General features: G+C 33.9%; 2 protein-coding genes across 2 annotated transcripts; one reads left to right on the forward strand and one right to left on the reverse strand.

Moving 5' to 3' along the window:
* Positions 1–67: 67 nt before the first annotated feature.
* LOC145599032 (serine/threonine/tyrosine-protein kinase HT1-like) lies at positions 68–2,559 on the reverse strand. Its single transcript, XM_081655447.1, has 3 exons — positions 1,976–2,559; positions 859–1,314; positions 68–579 (listed from the first exon to the last, which is right to left on the reverse strand). Exons 1-3 carry the CDS (start codon positions 2,417–2,419, stop codon positions 313–315), a joined length of 1,167 nt encoding a protein of 388 aa, XP_081511573.1. The 5' UTR covers positions 2,420–2,559; the 3' UTR covers positions 68–312.
* A 3,485-nt stretch (positions 2,560–6,044) lies between these two features.
* Positions 6,045–14,726, forward strand: LOC145598138 (CMP-sialic acid transporter 1-like). Its single transcript, XM_081654448.1, has 8 exons — positions 6,045–6,403; positions 9,035–9,118; positions 9,237–9,451; positions 9,607–9,685; positions 10,111–10,280; positions 11,127–11,313; positions 11,492–11,569; positions 14,138–14,726. The coding sequence occupies exons 1-8, from the start codon at positions 6,353–6,355 to the stop codon at positions 14,276–14,278; spliced, it is 1,005 nt and encodes a 334-aa protein (XP_081510574.1). The 5' UTR covers positions 6,045–6,352; the 3' UTR covers positions 14,279–14,726.
* The last annotated feature ends 4,267 nt before the right edge of the window (positions 14,727–18,993 follow it).

Consider the following 18,993-nt stretch of genomic DNA (forward strand, 5'->3'; position numbering starts at 1 on the left):
CTTGATAGAAAATGTTATTGATCAACAAAATGAAGCAAATGAAAATTAGTAACAAATACAATCATCGTTGGTAAGAGTAAGACTTGGAGATAGGAGTATACCCTAAGCAATAAATGAAGGTCGCAGTAGATATGTACACATAATTGACTTTAATAGATTGGCAAAAGTAAATAATCTCTACTAAATTAGGCAAGTGGTCATAAACTTTAGTAATTCAAACTAAAAAATAATGAGCATTAATCAAGATCATGAATGATGAATGAATGACCCTTTTCCCAATTTTCTTTTCTTCTAGATATTTGTTTTTAAAGGTCATGCATTTACAGGTATAGAGGAGGAGGGGGGAGAATTCAAGGTAATGCAGGCTTTGAAACGATGAGCTATTGCATTCGCATTACGTCTCACCATTCGACGGCGTGACACTAGAGGGAGGCCTTCCTTCACACACTCATCATATTCCTCAAGTGCCGCAACTATGTAACTAAAATCTGGCCTTTTGTTTGGGTTTGCTGCCCAGCATCTCTTTATTAGATGTGCCAAGGCAGGCTGACAACTAGCTGGTAAAGGAGGCCGAGCGTTCTGGCGATACAATAACACAATTTAACATCAGATCAAATCGATTGTATGTTAATCTATAATCCTCTTAGAAGTTACATTCTATCAAACTATCAGTTAGTCAGTCCAAAGTAAGCTGTCATGTTAAACTAGTTTTGTAATGTAGATAATAAATTCAAACAAAGGTAGTATTTTAAGTGTGCAATGTACTTTTGACATTCTAGTGATGTTAAACTAGTTTTGTAATATTGAGACTAAATTCTGACTAAATTCAAACAAAAAAAAATTCTAAGAATAACTAACCTTTTCAGCAACAGCAAAGGCAGCTTGAACAGGGGTCATACCCTGGAAGGGAAGCAAAGCAGTAGTAAGCTCCCAAAGAACAATTCCAAAGCTATACACGTCTACCTTCCTTGTGTAAGGCTTTTCCTTGATCATCTCCGGGGCCATCCAACGATACGTTCCCATGTTCCCTTTGGTTTCTTGGCACTGCGTTTCCAAACACGACGTACCAAAATCTGCCACCTTCACCCTCATCTCGTCGTTGAGGAGTAGGTTGTTGGATTTGAGATCCCTGTGGATTACCCCTTGTGAATGAAGGTACTCCATTCCTCTTGAAATGTCGAGGGCTAATCGGAGTATCGTTTCTGTTGAGAGGGAGTAAGGCTCCTTCTTGTTTAGGTACATCCTCAGAGTCCCTTGAGACATGTATTCTGTAATTATGCAGTATACTGGTGGTTTCTTACAGGCAGCAATAAACTGCAATAATCCACACACACAAAAAAATATTATTAGTTTAGAGACCAGTCATCTGAATTTTACTAGGTAGGGGACCTTAGGACAATAGGACATCACTTGTTTCTACAGTTACACAAATATTACTTATTATGTTCATCCTAAATATCATCAAAACCATGCCAAAAAAGGTAAAGCAAATTTTTTTTTCATAAAAAAAATATGGTTCAACAATGTTTAAGTTAATAGAGTGCTGAGTCTAGTAATTTTTGGTGTAAAAAGAGTCACAAAAAACAAATGACATAAACAAGATTTGATCTCATGTCTTGGATACCACTCGTCATCGGCCTTATCGCCAACCAACTTTGGTTATTCTATTTGTATGTCATAAAAAATTATATTAGCGGAGAAGCAATAACCTTATATAGGTTCATAAATCGTATATGTTTTGACTATAAATACGGGTTTAAGACCGAATCCTATTCAAAACATACTAATCATATTCATACAAGTTAGACATAAAATAAAACCTTCTTTTAAAAGTGTCCGTGTTACCTATATTGTAAGCATATGAAATTTCAGGTGCACTCTTTTCCTAAAACTGAGGTAAAATTTTATTTTATCCCCTCTTAAACATGAGAAATACTATAATTAACATGATATATAAGCCTAAAAATTTAATTACCTGGACTATATTGGGGTGATAAAGGCCAGAAAGCAAGGAAACTTCAGAAGTAAACTGATGTTCAAGCTTAGCTCTTGCTTCATCTTTATGTGTTGGAATTCTCACCATTTTTACTGCAACTGCTCTCTGCTTATAAATCCCTCTATAAATCCTACTATGAGCTCCTGATGCAAATTTATTTCCTATAAACAACTGCGATAAATCTGCTGTCCATTCTTCTTTACCTTCTTGGTTTGCTGATTCTAATGCTTCTATGTTCTCTGAATCCAGTATCATCGACCACGATTCCAAGCTATCGAATCGCTTCCTCTCTGTGCTCTCTGCATCCATATCCCAGTTTCTTCTTGGTGCTTTCGCCATTGAGCGAATCGCTAGTGACTTCCTCCTCCTTCGAAGAAGATTTAGACAGCTTAATGATGTTGGAAAACATGATGAGCTCTCCATCTCGGATTTTGATGAACTTTTTTGTAGGACAAAACAAAGATTAATATTGTAAGAAACTTTTTATGTTAATAATTAGAAGAGGGTGTGCAACAATCACAACTGGGATTTTAATTTTCTTCTGTAAGTTTGGATTGATTTTAAGAACTTCATGAACTGATTGAGATGCATGGCTTTTCGAAATTATGGTTATGATTTGTTGCATATCAAAATTGGTTAAAAGTTTATACGAGACAGAAAAACCCAATGGGTTATTCCATAATATTGAACCATCATTTTTGTTTTTTTTTGTTAAACTAACCAAAAATGAAAAAACAGAGGAAAAAAACAGGGGAAGTTTAGAAAGAGTACTATAGAAAAATGCTTAGATTAAGGAGAAACAAAGAAAGGTATTGATTCAATAGCAAGATATTCAATTTCATGGTCGCAAAAGGTGGTATACACAATATCGAGTTGAAATGAATTGAACCAGACTGGAATGGACTGGATTGAACTGAACAGGATTGAATTTTCGAGTGAAACGATAGAAAATTCAAGAAAGAAAGAAAGAAAAGAAAATGGATTGTAAGAGATGTTCACGGTTTTGTAATCCAAGTGAAGTAGATTAAAGGAGAGAGAAAAAAGAGGATGAATTCAAAGGAGGAAATTCAGAAGTGTCTCGTGAATGCTTGGTTTATTTGATGAAATGGGGAAGAGGGGAAAAGAGTGATCAAAAATAAAAGTGTGTGTCTTTTTTCTTTTTGTGTCCAATTAAATGTGAAGTGACCAAAGAAGCAAAAAGTGAACGTTTTTTGCTAAGCACTCTTATTATACTTCGTATTGTGTATCTATCAACTATTATTATTACTCAAAGTTGGTATTAGATTAGAAAGATTAAACATCTAAATTTATGTATTTTGGTGCAAGGTAATAAGCTAAAGTTTAGCTATTAGTGGATTATATAAAAGTAAAAAGTTGTAGTTTGTGTTGACTAGTTTAAAGTCACATATATACATTAATTAAAGTTAAAAGGGATTAGGATAAGTGTATGAAAATGCTCTTTAAAGAAATGGATGATATAATTTCCTGTCTTGAGATTATGATACATGAATTAGAAGATATAGGGTTGAGATTATTTTTTAAAATAAAAAATAAATAAAAATTAATCCAAATTCCCTATGATTTCCTACCCCTTTTCATGTCATAAATAGGTCAATAATCTTCTAGTATTATTAACGAAGAAGGGGTTGGAATGTTGGATAAGTAGGTTTTTTAATTTTCTTGAATTTCAATTGAGAGACTTGGATTTGATTCTCATTAAACCCTAAAAAGATTTAAGAAAAGTGTGTCACTTTGAAAAAACATATACTAGTAGAATTTTTTTTATGCTTCCTATAGATTATTATAGAGTGATTTTCAATGCAAATAGATGCAGCTTGTGTTTAGCTTTTTTTTTTTTTTTTTTTTTTTTTTTTAAATCGTTATATTGGAAAGTAACTTGTGATAGTTTCTCCATTTAATTTTCTTACTAGTATAGTTTTTTTAAATTTAGAATGCCACTAGTAATCTAGTATAGTTTCTCCCTTAGTAATTCGCAAAGACATTATAAATTTATAATGTACTACTAATTGCAACATACTTTGTACTAAAGAAGTAAGATGTTCACACCAAAGATCAGATTATCAAATTGAATTACCCTTAACCATCTCTATTACAAGTCTACTACTCGTAGTAATATACTTATATACTACTCTCTCTACTTTTAGCTATCTATATGTAGCTTATTGACAACTAATCCTATATTATTTTATTCTTTTAGTTTTTGTGCATTACCTACCTTTACTCGGTTAGTACAGTGTTGCGGGTAAATATAAAAAGAAAAAGAAAAACAAAAAACAGGAGTACCTAAAGTTTTTAAATACTTTTTTCAATTGTGAAAATACATGCACATGAGTTGAATCTTGAATGTAAAAAAATAACACCCTATCTATATTTGCAAGTGTGCTCACGGGTATGTCTTCTTAAAACTTTAATTTATGTATGCAGTCATGCAGGAGCTTGGAAGTTAATCGTATGCACAAGATTGCTATAAAAAAAAACTGCTACAACGATGCTTATATAGTTATATAGCATCAAATTCCAAGCACTGTAACAACTAACTTCATTTTTGTAGGGTGCAATCTCATTGATTTATGTGGTGTAATTGTTCTTGATGCTTCAACTGACTTGCATAGTCCATGACTACTGTTGATTTGTTGTTAAGATAGCACTCAAGTTTAATTTTACATACAAGTATATATTCGTAATAGGAGTTTTATATTTTAGTCTGTGCATCACACGAGTTTGCACAATAGTTGTAAATTAAACTACACGGAGTATATGATAACATATCTCTCTATCCAATTCCTAGTTCAAACTTCTCTTTCATTTTTTTATTGCTATAATTTTTTTAAAAAAGACTTTCACGACTTTTCTCTTGCCAATGAAATTAGGAATTTGCTCAAATTTGTTAGTCTCTCCTTTGGTAAAGTTTTTGAGCTGAAAATTGTCGGGATTTTGTGTTGGGGTTTTTTATGTGGAAATTGTGAGCTTAATAGATGCATTTGCTCAAGATTAAACTTAAAGATGAAGTAAAACTTTGTTTCAAGAGATACATATTGTCATATTGACTACGAGGTTTTCATAGACTTTGTTTGGTTTATTTGATTTTGTTTGAATTTAAATTATCAAATTTTATGTTAATTTGTTTGAATTTAGAACTTGTTCTCTTCACCTGAAACAAGTAGATCTGGTCTGATTTTATTAAGGCTGATCTGAGCTGATCTGGTCTGATCTAATCTGATTCTAAAATTTGACTAAACTTTGACCGCATTCTGATACTAATCTATAAAGAAAAACATTACTAAAATGGATCTTGTTAGATTCATCTCATTATGAACTTTTCAAATATAAAATTTTCATAATTTTTTTTAATATGCAATTAACGATATTTAGCAATAAGTAAATGATAATTAAAAGTTCTCATCTGATCTGATCTGATCTGAATGTTTCTGGTCTGGTCTGATCTAATCTGAATTTTTTAAGGAATAAGTAATAAGTACCTGAAATAAGTTGAAGAGAACAAGTCCTTATTTTCTTTGAATTTCATACTTATTTTGTTTGAACTTATTTTATATAAATTGATTTCGTTTGAAATTATGTTATTTGAATTGGTAAAATTAAGATGAAACAAACAAACCCTAACCTTTATGTAATAAGTAAATTAAGGTGAACTTAACATGATTTTCGTCTTTACATTACAAATTCTCATCATGCTTTATGAAGTACTCCCTCCGTTTTTAAATACTTGCTCCACTTTTCATTTGCTGCTGTTTTTAATTACTTGTTTTATTTTCTTATTTGAAAAGCTTTTACAATATTTGATTAATTTTTCTCACCTGGTGAGCCCAACATATATTCTCTTTCCTCCAATTCACTTCAATATTTTTGCCTTCTACAATTTTTTTTATTCTTCCACGGTTCCACCAACTCTAATACCTCCATATTAAAATACGGTGCATAGAGAATTGGAGCAGTAAATAAAAATGGAGGGAGTAATTAATACAAATTCACACTCTCGCTTCCTTTAGTTCCTTCACATCATAGTTGCTTCATTCTTCACTTTACATTTCCAGTTTTTCACACTGCAGGCTAAAATCACTCATCACTCCACCCCACAATCATACCATTTTTTCTGTCGAAATTTACCCTTTTTCTTCGATCTTCGTCGGAGTTCGTCTTACAGTTCAATTCTTAAGATTCTGCTGATTTTCCGAGTTTCAATTTCTCTACTACACTATGATTTTTTCCCAATGAAGATCCGCGAAATTTCCTCCTTTTCCCCCTAATTTTAGAACCTTAAATTTTCTTTTTCTTGTAGAAATTGTTAGAAAGGGTGAATTAAAAGGGAAGATCTCAATGCAGTGGTACTTCGTAGCTGCTCTTCTCACCATTCTCACCAGTTCTCAGGTCTGCTTGAATCGTATCTTTTTCTTTTCTTTTTTATTTCTTCTAATTTTCAATTGTTTTTTATTTGAATTTGATGGGTGTATTTTTTTGTTCTATTTATATATTATGCAATTTGTTGTTAATTTTCAATTTCTGGATATTTTAGTTACTTGTGATTGTTAGTGTGATTAATATGATCGAACTATTTGTTAAATTAGGCACATTATTTTACTTCTGATTATTAACGGGATTTTCACCCAAAAATGGAAGACATGGGTGTTTGTGTTGCAGATTATAGTTCTTAGGAGAATTAGAATTTAGGAAGTAGTATTCAGTGGACCAATATTGTGTACTGAGTACGAGGATGGAGCAGGAACCCGTTTATTGTAAATGCAACTTGAAGGGTTGAATGAGGATAATGAATTAAGGAACCTGTTTGTTTCTTGTTTGATTGGATTTCCTGACTTAACTTCAATCCTAGTGCAAATTGAGGAGATTGAGTGTTATAAAGCATAATTCTAAAGAATTATTGGAATTAAGTTTGTTCATCCATGTTTGAACTGTGAAGAACTTTTGTGCAGCTGCCCCCCTTCCAAAAACAATAGTCATGTATACTAATTTCATATGTGCTGTAACCAAGGAGAATAAGAAAAAGGACCACCCATGTTTCTTTTGGGCAATTTAAGGAGCAAAGGCAAATTGGGTCAGATCACTCCCATGTCGCAGAAAATTGGAGGGTAAAAAATATATTCATATAAGTAAGTAAAAGCAAGTAGAAGTTAAAACAACATATGTAAAAGGAAAGTGATTAGTATATTGAAAAAATCATCGGGAGTGTGAAAAATGTTGTTGTATTATTCAAAATAGCATTGGTGTATGATTGGATATTTTCTAAGATGTCCCTATTTAGGTTTTAAGAGTGATCAGGAGAGTGTGTGAATGCACCAACAATGATCAGGAGAGTGTGGGCAATTATTTAATTATAGAGGGGGGACAATGTGACCATTGTTACCACATAGAGGGAGTAAAAAGTTTAAGTATGGAGTAGTTTAACCTCTGAACGGATGGATAAGATGTGGGGTGACTGAAGGAACTTTCCAGAATATATTTTATTTTTAATTTTAACCATATATTGTAGTTTAATGGAGGACTGGGAAATAGTTTTTTACAGCAATTTAAGGAAGGATGAATTTCTTAATGTGAGTCGTGACTTGTGAACATGTATATAAACTGTTCTGATTGCTGAATACACATGCAATTGATGAAGCAGTGATCCAATGTTAACTCTGTTCTACTGCCATGTTTTTCTATTCTGTGTGGATAGAGATGCCATGAATTTTTAAATGTAAGAAAAGAAAATGCAAATTTATTTGGGGAATCATTCATTCATTCATTCTTGGGTCAAAGGAGCATCCTAAAGAGACCTATATCTACCAAGAGTTTATTATGGTTTTTATGGCTCTAACTTCATGTTTTTATGACCATGTGCTTATGGATATAATACAGCTTTCACATCTTTTCCTCTACATACAGAATGGTATTTTATCCTTCCATATCAGTTTAAATTCCCTATGACTAGATTCTGAATTCTTGAGAATAGAGATGATGAAAGCAGCACCTAAGCATTGATATGCAAATTGGTTGTAAAAGCTCTGTAGTTGTTACTTCGTTACACCTAAAGGCAATGCAAGTTTACTTTGTTTTAGGTAGGAGGATAATTGTAGAGTAAATTGAGGATATAGAACTCGAAAAAATGCCTTCATATTGTGAGAATTTGTTTGTTTATTCAGTTCTCTTTCATGGAGGCTAGGGCCATTTATAGGATGGTAAATGAACTGATGTAAGGATGACGGGCATTATAGGCAGTCTCCTTATAAGTTAGTTATGGGTGAGAAATAAGTTAGGGAGTTTGTTAAGAAAGAAATTCTATAAATACTACGTAGAGAAGATTAGGGAGGGGGGAAGGCATGTTGAATGTTGATTGAGTGTTTTGGACTAGCTTAACAAAGCTAAATTGGGAGAGATCCACCTTTTGAAAGTATATTTATCTGTATTTGCCAGTGTATAATTAATCAGACTCGTCCGCCTTGCTTTTTTTTTGCATTTAATCTCTAAATTCAGTCCAAAGCTATGTATACTCATAGCAGTCACAATAACACCAATTTACTTAGGCCCAATAAATATAGAGGAGGAGACCTTTATTTACAAAGGACACTAGGACGCTATCCCATTCTAGCAATTAATTTTTTTTTTTTTTGAAAAAGGATAAATGGATACCTTTAAAGTTGACACTTGCTGGAGTTTAACATGAACTTGTTTAGTGATCACTGCTGAACACTTTTGTCCCTCCAAACGTTCTTTTGAAATTGAGCTTAAGTGATGGTCCCAGGAACACCTGTAACAACCTATGATGCCCCATACCATCCAAATAAGCGGGAATGTACTCATCAACCTGGGTCACCACATGGTGGCAAAAGGCCTCTCTGGGATTCTGGGGTTAAGTTCATCAGAATTTTTAACCTTAGTACCAAGTTTCCAACTACAATATTGTTTTCTGATAATTAAATACTTGAATTATCATTTGAAATTTGTATATTAGCAAATGAGCAATTACCTGTATCTTATGCTTAGCCTCTACTTTATGTGTGGCAGGGTATTTTAACTACTTTATCACAGAGTAATGGTGGTTACAAGTATGATTATGCAACCGTTCCGTTTCTCGCTGAGGTGTTCAAGGTGCTTCCATCTATTCCTTTGTACCTCGGAGACTTGAATTCCGAGCTTCTTATGTGACTTCATAGTTCAACATTGCTTCCTATTGACTTATATACATCTTTTGTGTTGGTAATGCTAGCTGGTGGTATCCAGCATACTTCTTTGGAGGGAGGTCCGTACTTCACCTTCTGTAAGGATGACAACTGATTGGAAAACTGTGCGGCTGTTTCCAATACCATCAGTTATATATCTGATTCATAACAATGTTCAGTTTGCTACTCTCACATATGTGGATACATCCACTTACCAGATCATGGGCAATCTCAAGATTGTTACGACTGGGATACTGTTTAGGTGCTTCCACTCTTTTCAAAACTTCTTGATTCACATCCTCTTCTGTTTAAGCTGATTTAATATATAACAATCTTTTGAGTTTTTGATTTAATTTGTAGTAGACTCATGTTTAAATATAAGTTAGAATTTAGTTCTGAAGATTTTTGGTCATGCAGATTATTTTTAAAGAAAAAGTTGACAAACTTGCAATGGATGGCAATAATTCTGTTGGCTGTTGGCACAACCACAAGCCAGGTGATACTCCCAAAGACCCAAACCCATATGCTCCTTTTTTTCCAAGTGCAGTTCTGAAATTATTTTTTATGAAGGTGCATGTTAATGCCTACTATTACATTAAAGCCAGCATCAAAGAGAGTTATCAAGATTAATGATGGTTTTCTACCAAAGTACCAGGGGCATGGGACATGCTTTGTGCCTACAGTAATTTAATCAACAATTCAACACAGCTTTCATTATGGACCCCCCCCCCCCCCCCCCCCCCCCCACACACACACACACACACAATCACCCCCAATTAGGGAAAAAAATTAAAATGAAAGAGCAAAGAGAAGAAGGTAGAACATGGAATTTGCTGACGAGATTATCTGTTAATGATCTGTAGCAATTCATTTGTACCTTGCCAATATAACGTAATCTGTCTTTTTTCCTTCGCATCATAGGTCAAAGGCTGTGGAGCGTCCTCATGTGACTCACTTCTCTCAGCACCAATCCAAGGGTATATGTTTGGGATCTTGTCAGCTTGCCTGTCAGCATTAGCTGGTGTTTATACTGAGTTCCTCATGAAGAAAAACAATGACAGCCTGTATTGGCAGAATGTACAACTTTATACGTAGGTATCGCTATTTGAGTTACGTGCTTAGACTTGCATTTATGGTATTATCATGCATACTGAGTTGTTTGGTTATTTGACTTAGACCACGAGTAGCATTTACTTGGTAATCACTCACCCCGTAGGTTGTATGCTATTTTGCTCCTACTTTATGGTTGAATAATGTTGTGATAGCGACATGTAAATTAAGTTCCTTTTGATTTGGAAATACAATCCCCTTTTGTACTGTTGATGTTTCTGAAATCTATACTCAGCCATAGTGTCCTATGTTTCTTCCTGACTGTACATATAAGCATAATCTATTCGAAGTTATGAGCAGTACCTTTATTTTACTGAGGAATATGCTATAGGCTAGGTGATTTGCTCTTCTCTATCCCAACTCCCGAGGATTGTTTAAGAGGGAGGAATACCACATATTAGCAATTAAATTACATTTGCTCTGTACTTTGAACAGAATTATTTTAGTATTTGTAAATATGTAAATGTTTTTAAAGGTCTTTGAATTTTATTTTGTTTTCTGATTACAATCTCTCAGCATTATCTCTGCTTGTTAGCTACTTGTGCACCTTAACCCCCTCACCTTCAAAAAAAAAAAAAAAAAAAGGTAAATGAAAAGGCAACCTCTTTATTGATTAGTGATTGAATGGATGAACACCAGTATTTTTTTTATAAAAAAAAAGAAAATAAAAAAAAGGCCTGCAGGTTGGAATCAATTTATTTTTTCTTCAGGTGTTGCACTGTTACTCAAACTTGAACCTTGTTAGGAGACAGTGGTGCTTATGTCAGTTCTCTTGTGAACTTTGTTTGATATCAGGCAGTAATGCATTTATTTTTTTCCTTCTCCAGATTTGGCACTATCTTTAACTTGGCACGCCTAGTTTTGGATGATTTCACAAGTGGTTTTGAAAAGGGGCCATGGTGGCAACGTCTTTTTGATGGATATAGCATGGCAACCTGGCTCGTGGTTCTAAACTTAGGGTCTTCAGGGCTACTAGTTTCATGGATAATGAAGTATGCGGATAACATTGTGAAGGTAAATATATTTTCTTAATACACCTAGTAATTAAAACCAAAGGTCCTGTGAGGTAGGTTGTCCAATTTTAGTTTCTACTAACAAATACTTGTGTTTGGAATTATAGATTTCTTAATTGCAAGTTCTTATTATAGCACATGTAATCTTCTGTTTCATGGGAATTCATTATATTTTTCAGGTATATGCAACTTCAATGGCAATGCTGCTGACAATGCTCTTGTCTGTTTACCTGTTTGAATTTAAGCCAACTTTACAGGTTTGTCTTTGCATATACACACACTAATTATCTCTTATTCTTCCCGATCATTATTCTTTTATGTTACACGGAGTGACTGACACACCCCCACCCCCCACACCCCACCATAAAAAAACCGAGCAGGGGAGGAGTTTTGACATGTGACATTCTTCTTGCAGCATTACTCTTTAATAGATTCATGGTTTGAATCTATACACCTGAAATGACATATCTCAATTTTTGGGTTATCCCAAATTGATTATTTGCATGCTCTTTCTAGGAAAACAAGACACTTAATCTTACATGCATATCTTTAATCAAAGAAAATATTCAAAATTCATTGTTGGGTGATCTGGATTAAAATGGTTTTGGAAGTGCATATCAAAATAATTCCTCCTCTGTCTCATTTACCCCCTCCGTGTTTATTTAGTATAATCACTTTCCTATACGAATATATCATATTACTAGCCACCAAATTTAAAAAGAGAAAAGTTTTTACATGTGATATAACATATATACCCTTCTTTTGTGAGCAAGTTGTTCTTCTTAGCCTTGCTAAGTTCACCTTAATTCCAAGTATAAGCTCAAGCAAGGGATAATTACATAAGATAAGCTCCAATAAGGTTATTGAAGGCTTTCCAAGTTCAATTTGCGACCAAGATAAGTTCTATTAAGCTAGATAAAGTTAGGGGGGGGGGGGGGGGGGGAAGTGATAATCAAGTGAATAGAACACACCCTTACTTTTCTCACTCTTTGTACTCTATTTAATAAATAACCACATGGGTCAACTAACCCCTTTTCTATTTCACTCTCCTTTTTCTGTGGGTTGTGGCCCTATTTACTTGCTTGCAATATGCTGAACTTGAGTTACCCATTTGATTAAAAGAGTAAAAAGATTAATGAAATGAAGAACTCATGTGATGGGGAGAGAGACGGAGCGAAAGTAAAGGAAACTCATGTGATAAAGAGAGAGATATAGAGAAAATACATACAAATAAGGAAATGTTGCAATGGGTATGAAGCTTTCATAAAAAGAAATTATTGCATTTTATATGGAACGGAGGAATCGCATACTTCACTCTTTAATTTAATTGCAATATTTCCTTGTTTCGAAAGTTTCATATTAATTGCAACATTATCTTAATTTGATTATTTATTTATTTCTCCCCAACACTTGGCTTCCTTAAATGTGCGCATCCTCTAGATTTTAGAATAATAAATAAATAAATGGATGAAGTATTTTTATACTTCATTTTTTTGAATTTGCAACATTTGGACTTTTACACTATTGACTCTCCTCGACCATGATAAGAAAAGATAAAAGCATGTGGGGTTGTAGATTTTTCTTAATATTTATCTTTGAGGATATAAATTTTACATAATATATATGTATAGTCCATATCATGCATTGGAAAGTAGATAAGAATGGAGGAAGTATACCTTACAAGCAGACTCTGGCTTCTCAAGTTAATTTTGCTGAACTAAACATATGTTTATTAAACTTATATGTTTTGATATTTACTTAAATAAACTTAGGAGAACAATACCTTATTAAGTTATAACGTATGCTTGAACCTATCTTCTTGGAGCTCAAATAGCTTCCTGACATGAACATCCCATGGGAATTGGAATGATATAATGAATTTCTTAGCCCACTTCCAAAAGACAAATATTTGTGCTACAGTACTATTATCTATATTTATTGTAACGATTATTTGGTTCACCTAATGGCTGCCTAGATATGGAAAATACTCCCTCTGGTCTCTAAATGCTCTTCCCATATCCTTTTGCCAAATGCACATTTTATTAATAATATCTTTAATTACTTATAACTAAAAAATCATAAAATTTAGATATTCTTAACATAATCATTGATATGAACCAAAGTACCAAACAATACCCTGCATAAATATTGCTTTTCTTATATATATATATTGATTGGATAAAGTTAGAAGATTCACTTTGATTTAATTATAAATAGTGGCCAAATCCAAATGGAAAGAACAAAAAGAAATAGAGGGAGTGTCTAGAGATTAGCTTGTTAATATAGATCACATGATCAGAGCTCTTGTATGGAGCAGGCCTGCAGGGAGTTGAATTTGCATTGGAAATTTCATTGCTTAATTACACAGAACCAAACAAGGCCTTAAAGTTTGTTTGTTCAATTATATGATCTGTTCAGCAGAACAAACTAGTTATCATGTTATTGTTTCAGTTCCCTCTGTTTATGATTAATTGCCAGCTGACCTACTATAGTTAAATCTTATTACATTTCATTTATATTCCTCCTCCAGATTACTGATTCTAAGTGAGTTATTGTAAGAAATATAATCATAATCACTTTCTTTGAACATCTAAAACAGTATATAGTTCGAAATATATTATTTTGTATCATTTACAGGTGGAGTGCTTTACAATGCATGTCCATTGCAAATTTGCAATATCTCTGGGTCTGCCACTTGCTCAAATCTTATTGAAAAATAGGACATTATTTTTATGATGGAGGACACACCTCTTAAAACTTCTAGTTGGTTCGTTTCTTGTTCAAAGGGTTGATGATATGCTTTTTCCCCTATTGCAATTTTGCAGCTTTTCTTGGGTATCATAATATGCATGATGTCATTGCACATGTATTTCGCTCCTCCAAATGTGCTTGTGGAGTTACCTGTTAATGCAAAACCAGAGCATGCGAATCTGAAAGAAGTTGCTATAGAAAGGGTGAATTCCTGACCTCATTTGGCCGAAAGAATATGCCTTTCTGCATCTGCATTTTGAATCATAGTTTGAGAAGATAGTGAACAATTTCCTGATTATTCCGGTTTATGCTCTCTGAGGTGCTGATCTCCTGATTATTCTGGGAATTGGTGGTGCTGCCTACTTAAGGGTTCCGCAGGAGAAAGGACTGGTTAATAGTCCAGACAGAATCGGGTAGGAGTAGGGATTTTCACCACTGGTTGCAAGACCAAGGGAATATGTGGTTAGTCATATACGAAAATGAACATGCCTTTGAATTATTTTTTGGAAAGCTCTTGTGAATTGTAAGTAAATTTTATAGTAAATCATTTGTAATCTTGCTTAGTTATCATTGAATATTACCTTTTAAAGCTATAATCACCTATAAGTATAATACAATATAAAACTTGTATTCTTTTGTTCAAATATTCTCTTACTGCGACTTCTTCTCAGTCTGGTAAAATTAGAATATATTCATGCGGCATATCAGAGAATAGCTTACTGCACAAAGCCATATAACACAAATCCCAACTAGAAGCAAGTGTGGGCTTGTGGCTCAAGGTAACAATGGTTCAGGAATTTGGTTCTATTATCAAAATCTCACTGATTTAATATTAATTCTTTTAAAAATGATTCCAATTTATTCAATTAATAATGCATTTCTAGTGTTTATTTATTCTTGGTTCCCTGAAAACTTACCACATTACCTTCTCCAACACCCCTATAAAAGGTAGAACATTGAAGTTGCTCATGACATAAAAATATAAAATCTTTCCCTAAGATCTCATATAAATAAACACAATGCTTACAATGTTTGAGAGAGTTTTCGGCAATGCTGGAAAACACTTGGCTGCTCAGCCATCAGTCAATGAAGTTTCAAAATTCGTTGATGAACGAAAGGAGAGGAAGTCTTGTAGCAGTAATCATTTCCAGATGCCTCTGCACTATCCCAGGTATAAGAAAGGCGACTACGAGAAAATGGAAGAGTGGAAGCTAGATTGCTTGCTTGCTTCTTATGGTTTGCCGGTGATTGGAACTTTGGAACAAAAGAGGAAGTATGCTATGGGAGCTTTCCTCTGGGAATAATTACTTTTGGCTTTGCTGTGAAGTTATTAGTCTTTCGCAAATTTTAGTATGTTAAACTGATTATTAATTCTATGGATAGGAGTTTGCCCCCCTTATCATCAGCTACAGTAATATAGTGAATGTTCAATTTGGTTTTGTCACTTTCGACATATATATACCGTATATACTATATTCCCTCTGTCTCATTAAGATTGTCTTGTTTGACCAAAAAAACTCTCACGAAAATGGATATGGAGACAATCTTAATGGAACAAAGGAACTGAGAATCTTGCTTATTCGTGCATTTTAGCTAAAAAAATGTCCTTTTTTTCAGGTAATGAAAGAGGCTTAAATTAGTGCATCATGAGTGCTATCATTTAAAGCCTTAGCTAATTCTTCATACAAATGCCAATGCAAAGAGTGGCTTAGGTTAAGGTCAAAAATCTTTAATCCTGGTTTTATCAATATGCTTTTGGTTAGTTGTCCTCATTTACTCACATCTGCAAATCTGCAATACTTACAGAGTTCGTATAAACTGTGCTATAGACTAGAAATTAAAGGGGGAGAAAACAAAGGATAGACTATAAACATTCCTTCTCTAGTAATATTAAGAAGGTTCATTAGAAGTCTGGAACTGTGGAACTGAAAAAAGAGCAAAGAATTGGAAATGCCATTCAATTGACATGTTTATATTTCGCCAGTAACAATTGTAAGAAAATATCTGTTTGATGGCTTGAAAGACCAGAAAACTATTGAAACCAGCCTCTATAACTCGAGCCTTCCACACTAATTCTATCTACAAAATTCTCAACAATGGTGTTTACACATGCTGCCTTCATAAACTCGTTACAACATTAATTCCTGCTAACCAATTCAGGCTTGCCTTTTGCTGCCATGATCTACTTCTGGAGTTCTGGCGACTTCTCGTCATGTAGCGAGAATTTCTTCACTTTCTATAATGAAACATTGAACAACAACATCAGCAGAAGCATCAACAGTTTGCCCTCATAAAATAAATTGGCTTATAAGTCTAATATTATGAGAGGAGATACAGCAATCAGCCAAATTTTATTCAATCAAAAAACCTAGATCAACCATATTCCACCATTCTTAATCAGTCTCTTGCATAAATTTGCTCAAACAACCAGCACCATGACAATACCATAGGCCAGAAACATAGATATAGTCAAATACAACTTAAAATAATAAATACAAATAAGCTGCGATAACGCAACCCTTAAAACAGAAAGTGTTCCAACAAAGTAAGCATACACAGAGTGACAAAGCATTAGTTTTCAATACATCTTTCCACATATAATAACAAGACATGATGGTTTAAGTAGGGTAATATACTTATATCACGTGACAAGAACTGAGCAGCTGTGCAACATGCTTTGCCTTGCCTCATACAATTTACTCATTTCCAAGCATAACAAGAAATTCATTTTTTTCAAACTGCAAAAGACCAGCGATTCAGTAGATTACCACTGGTATTGTATAATTCACTAATTCCCAGCACACCACAACTGGAACATGCAAATTTGGTACACGTACACGATGTACATTTGGACTAATGTGGTAAAAGTGTAAAACTGGGTAGCAAATAATGTTCACATACCATCCACATACTGGTGCAGCAGCACGTAGTACATTCTAAGTAACAATAGTTACAATAAACTTGCCCCCAAAAACTATCCAAGACACTAATGTTGCTCTAGTAACTTACTCCCATGAATGCTCTACAGGGCTTACGTTCATTGCCAAAGAATTTGGAACTTAGAGAGTGTAAAATTGAGCAGCAATTTAGCTCCTTCTATTATAGTCTAGTCTCACAGAACAAATATTTGAAACAAGTCCCAATAACCAAAAGCAGCGACAACCCATGAGGCTAGGTCAAGGTGCCGTATAAGCATCATTAGATATTATCTCTTAATCACTCGAGTTTAAATACAATCTATTATGGGGTCCCAAGGTAATGGCACAGATTAGGCCAATTAGAGTCTCCAATGTATTCATATTTGTTAAGCTCTTGCATAATCTAAAAGACCACAAATTTCAAGCATGAACCATTACCAAAACAATATCTAACATCTAACCACAGTCAATGCTCAAAAGAAATTAGAATAATCAGAGCCTCCAATGTCTTCTTAGCACTTGCAACATCTAAGAAACCGAGTGTATCAAACACAAACCATCATCGCGAGTTCTAACATCTAACAACATCCGATCCTCCAGGACAACAGGACACTGATCTCTTACTATAAAATGGACTTGATTCAGCATAGCACCATAACCAATTTCCAAAATATGGTATACATTATCGACATTACGTCTTACATAGTTCAATCCGTCGTTCTCTACCACCATTAGTCCACCATCAATCACTACTAGTTTTTTTTTTTGTTCTTAGTATCTTAACCCAAACACCTCTAAATTTCATGAATTTGAGGCTGAAAACAATAATTGGATTCTACAACTAAGGTTCTAACTTAGCTAATCTCACCTCATCTTCAAAAACTTAAGATGCTTAATAATCACAATTTAAGAAAAATTACTTGAAAAAAAATATAATACGAAAATCAACAAACAATCAGAATGCAGCACTTCCATTGAAATGTAAGAAAATTAAAATTAAAAACAGAGGAGAGAGAGAAAACCTTGGAGAGAACACATTGGCGAAGAGATTGCATAAATTTACGACATTTCTCTTCATCGTAATTAGAATCAACCACGCAATTGAGAAGATCCAATGCTTCTTTCCCACAAACTGCTTTTGATGCTTCCATTTTTTTTGCAGATTATCGAATGAGAAGGAAATACAAACTTGATTGATCACCAATTTGAAGAACAACGGATTTGGCGGAAATTAATTGGTGATTTAGGGTTTAAGGTAACGAATTATAAAGGATTTGAAGTTTTTTTCCTCCCAAAAAATGTCAAATCTGTGGGCAAAGAGCAGAACATTGGTGTAAGAATTTATTTGCTTTAGTTTACGTGTATTCTAGTGGGCCGTGGAATGTAATAGAGCCTTGTAGAAATGGTTTTTGCGCCATTAGTTTAGTTGGTGTTGTACCATGATCAATTTTGTAATTTTTTGACCATTGTACAAAGAGATTTTGAATACAAAGGTCAATTTTGTAATTCTTTGACCTTTTTTTCGCCCGGAAATAAAAATTGTCGAGATGTTTACCATGGTCCCTAATACCCTCCAAGATTCCAATTGGGTCGGTGGAACCATCCAATATGCCCTTAAACGGTCATTTTACTCGTTCACAACTTTAAGTGATTTCGCAAAATCAAGCCTACCACAGACGTTACAGACAATATATAATTATCATATGTGTTTCGAAATGGAATTATATAACCCCGGAATTTATCCCTCAAGGTCTCAAGGCTTTTCGTCTCCGGGCCATGAAACCTCAAAATTTCCTAGAAAAGCGTGAATTATAGCCTTCGATTTTGTAATTTTTTGACCTTTTTTCGCTCGAAAAAAAATTTGCCGAGATGTTTACAATGGTCCCTAATACCCTCCAAGAGTCCAATTGGGTCGGTGGAACCATCCAATATGCCCTTAAACGGTCATTTTACCAGTTCACAACTTGAAGTGATTTCATAAAATCAAGCTTACTACGGACGTTACAGACAAC

This window comes from Chenopodium album, chromosome 20 (genome assembly GCF_948465745.1).
Source record: "Chenopodium album chromosome 20, dcCheAlbu1.1, whole genome shotgun sequence".
NCBI classification, from domain to species: Eukaryota; Viridiplantae; Streptophyta; class Magnoliopsida; order Caryophyllales; family Amaranthaceae; genus Chenopodium; species Chenopodium album.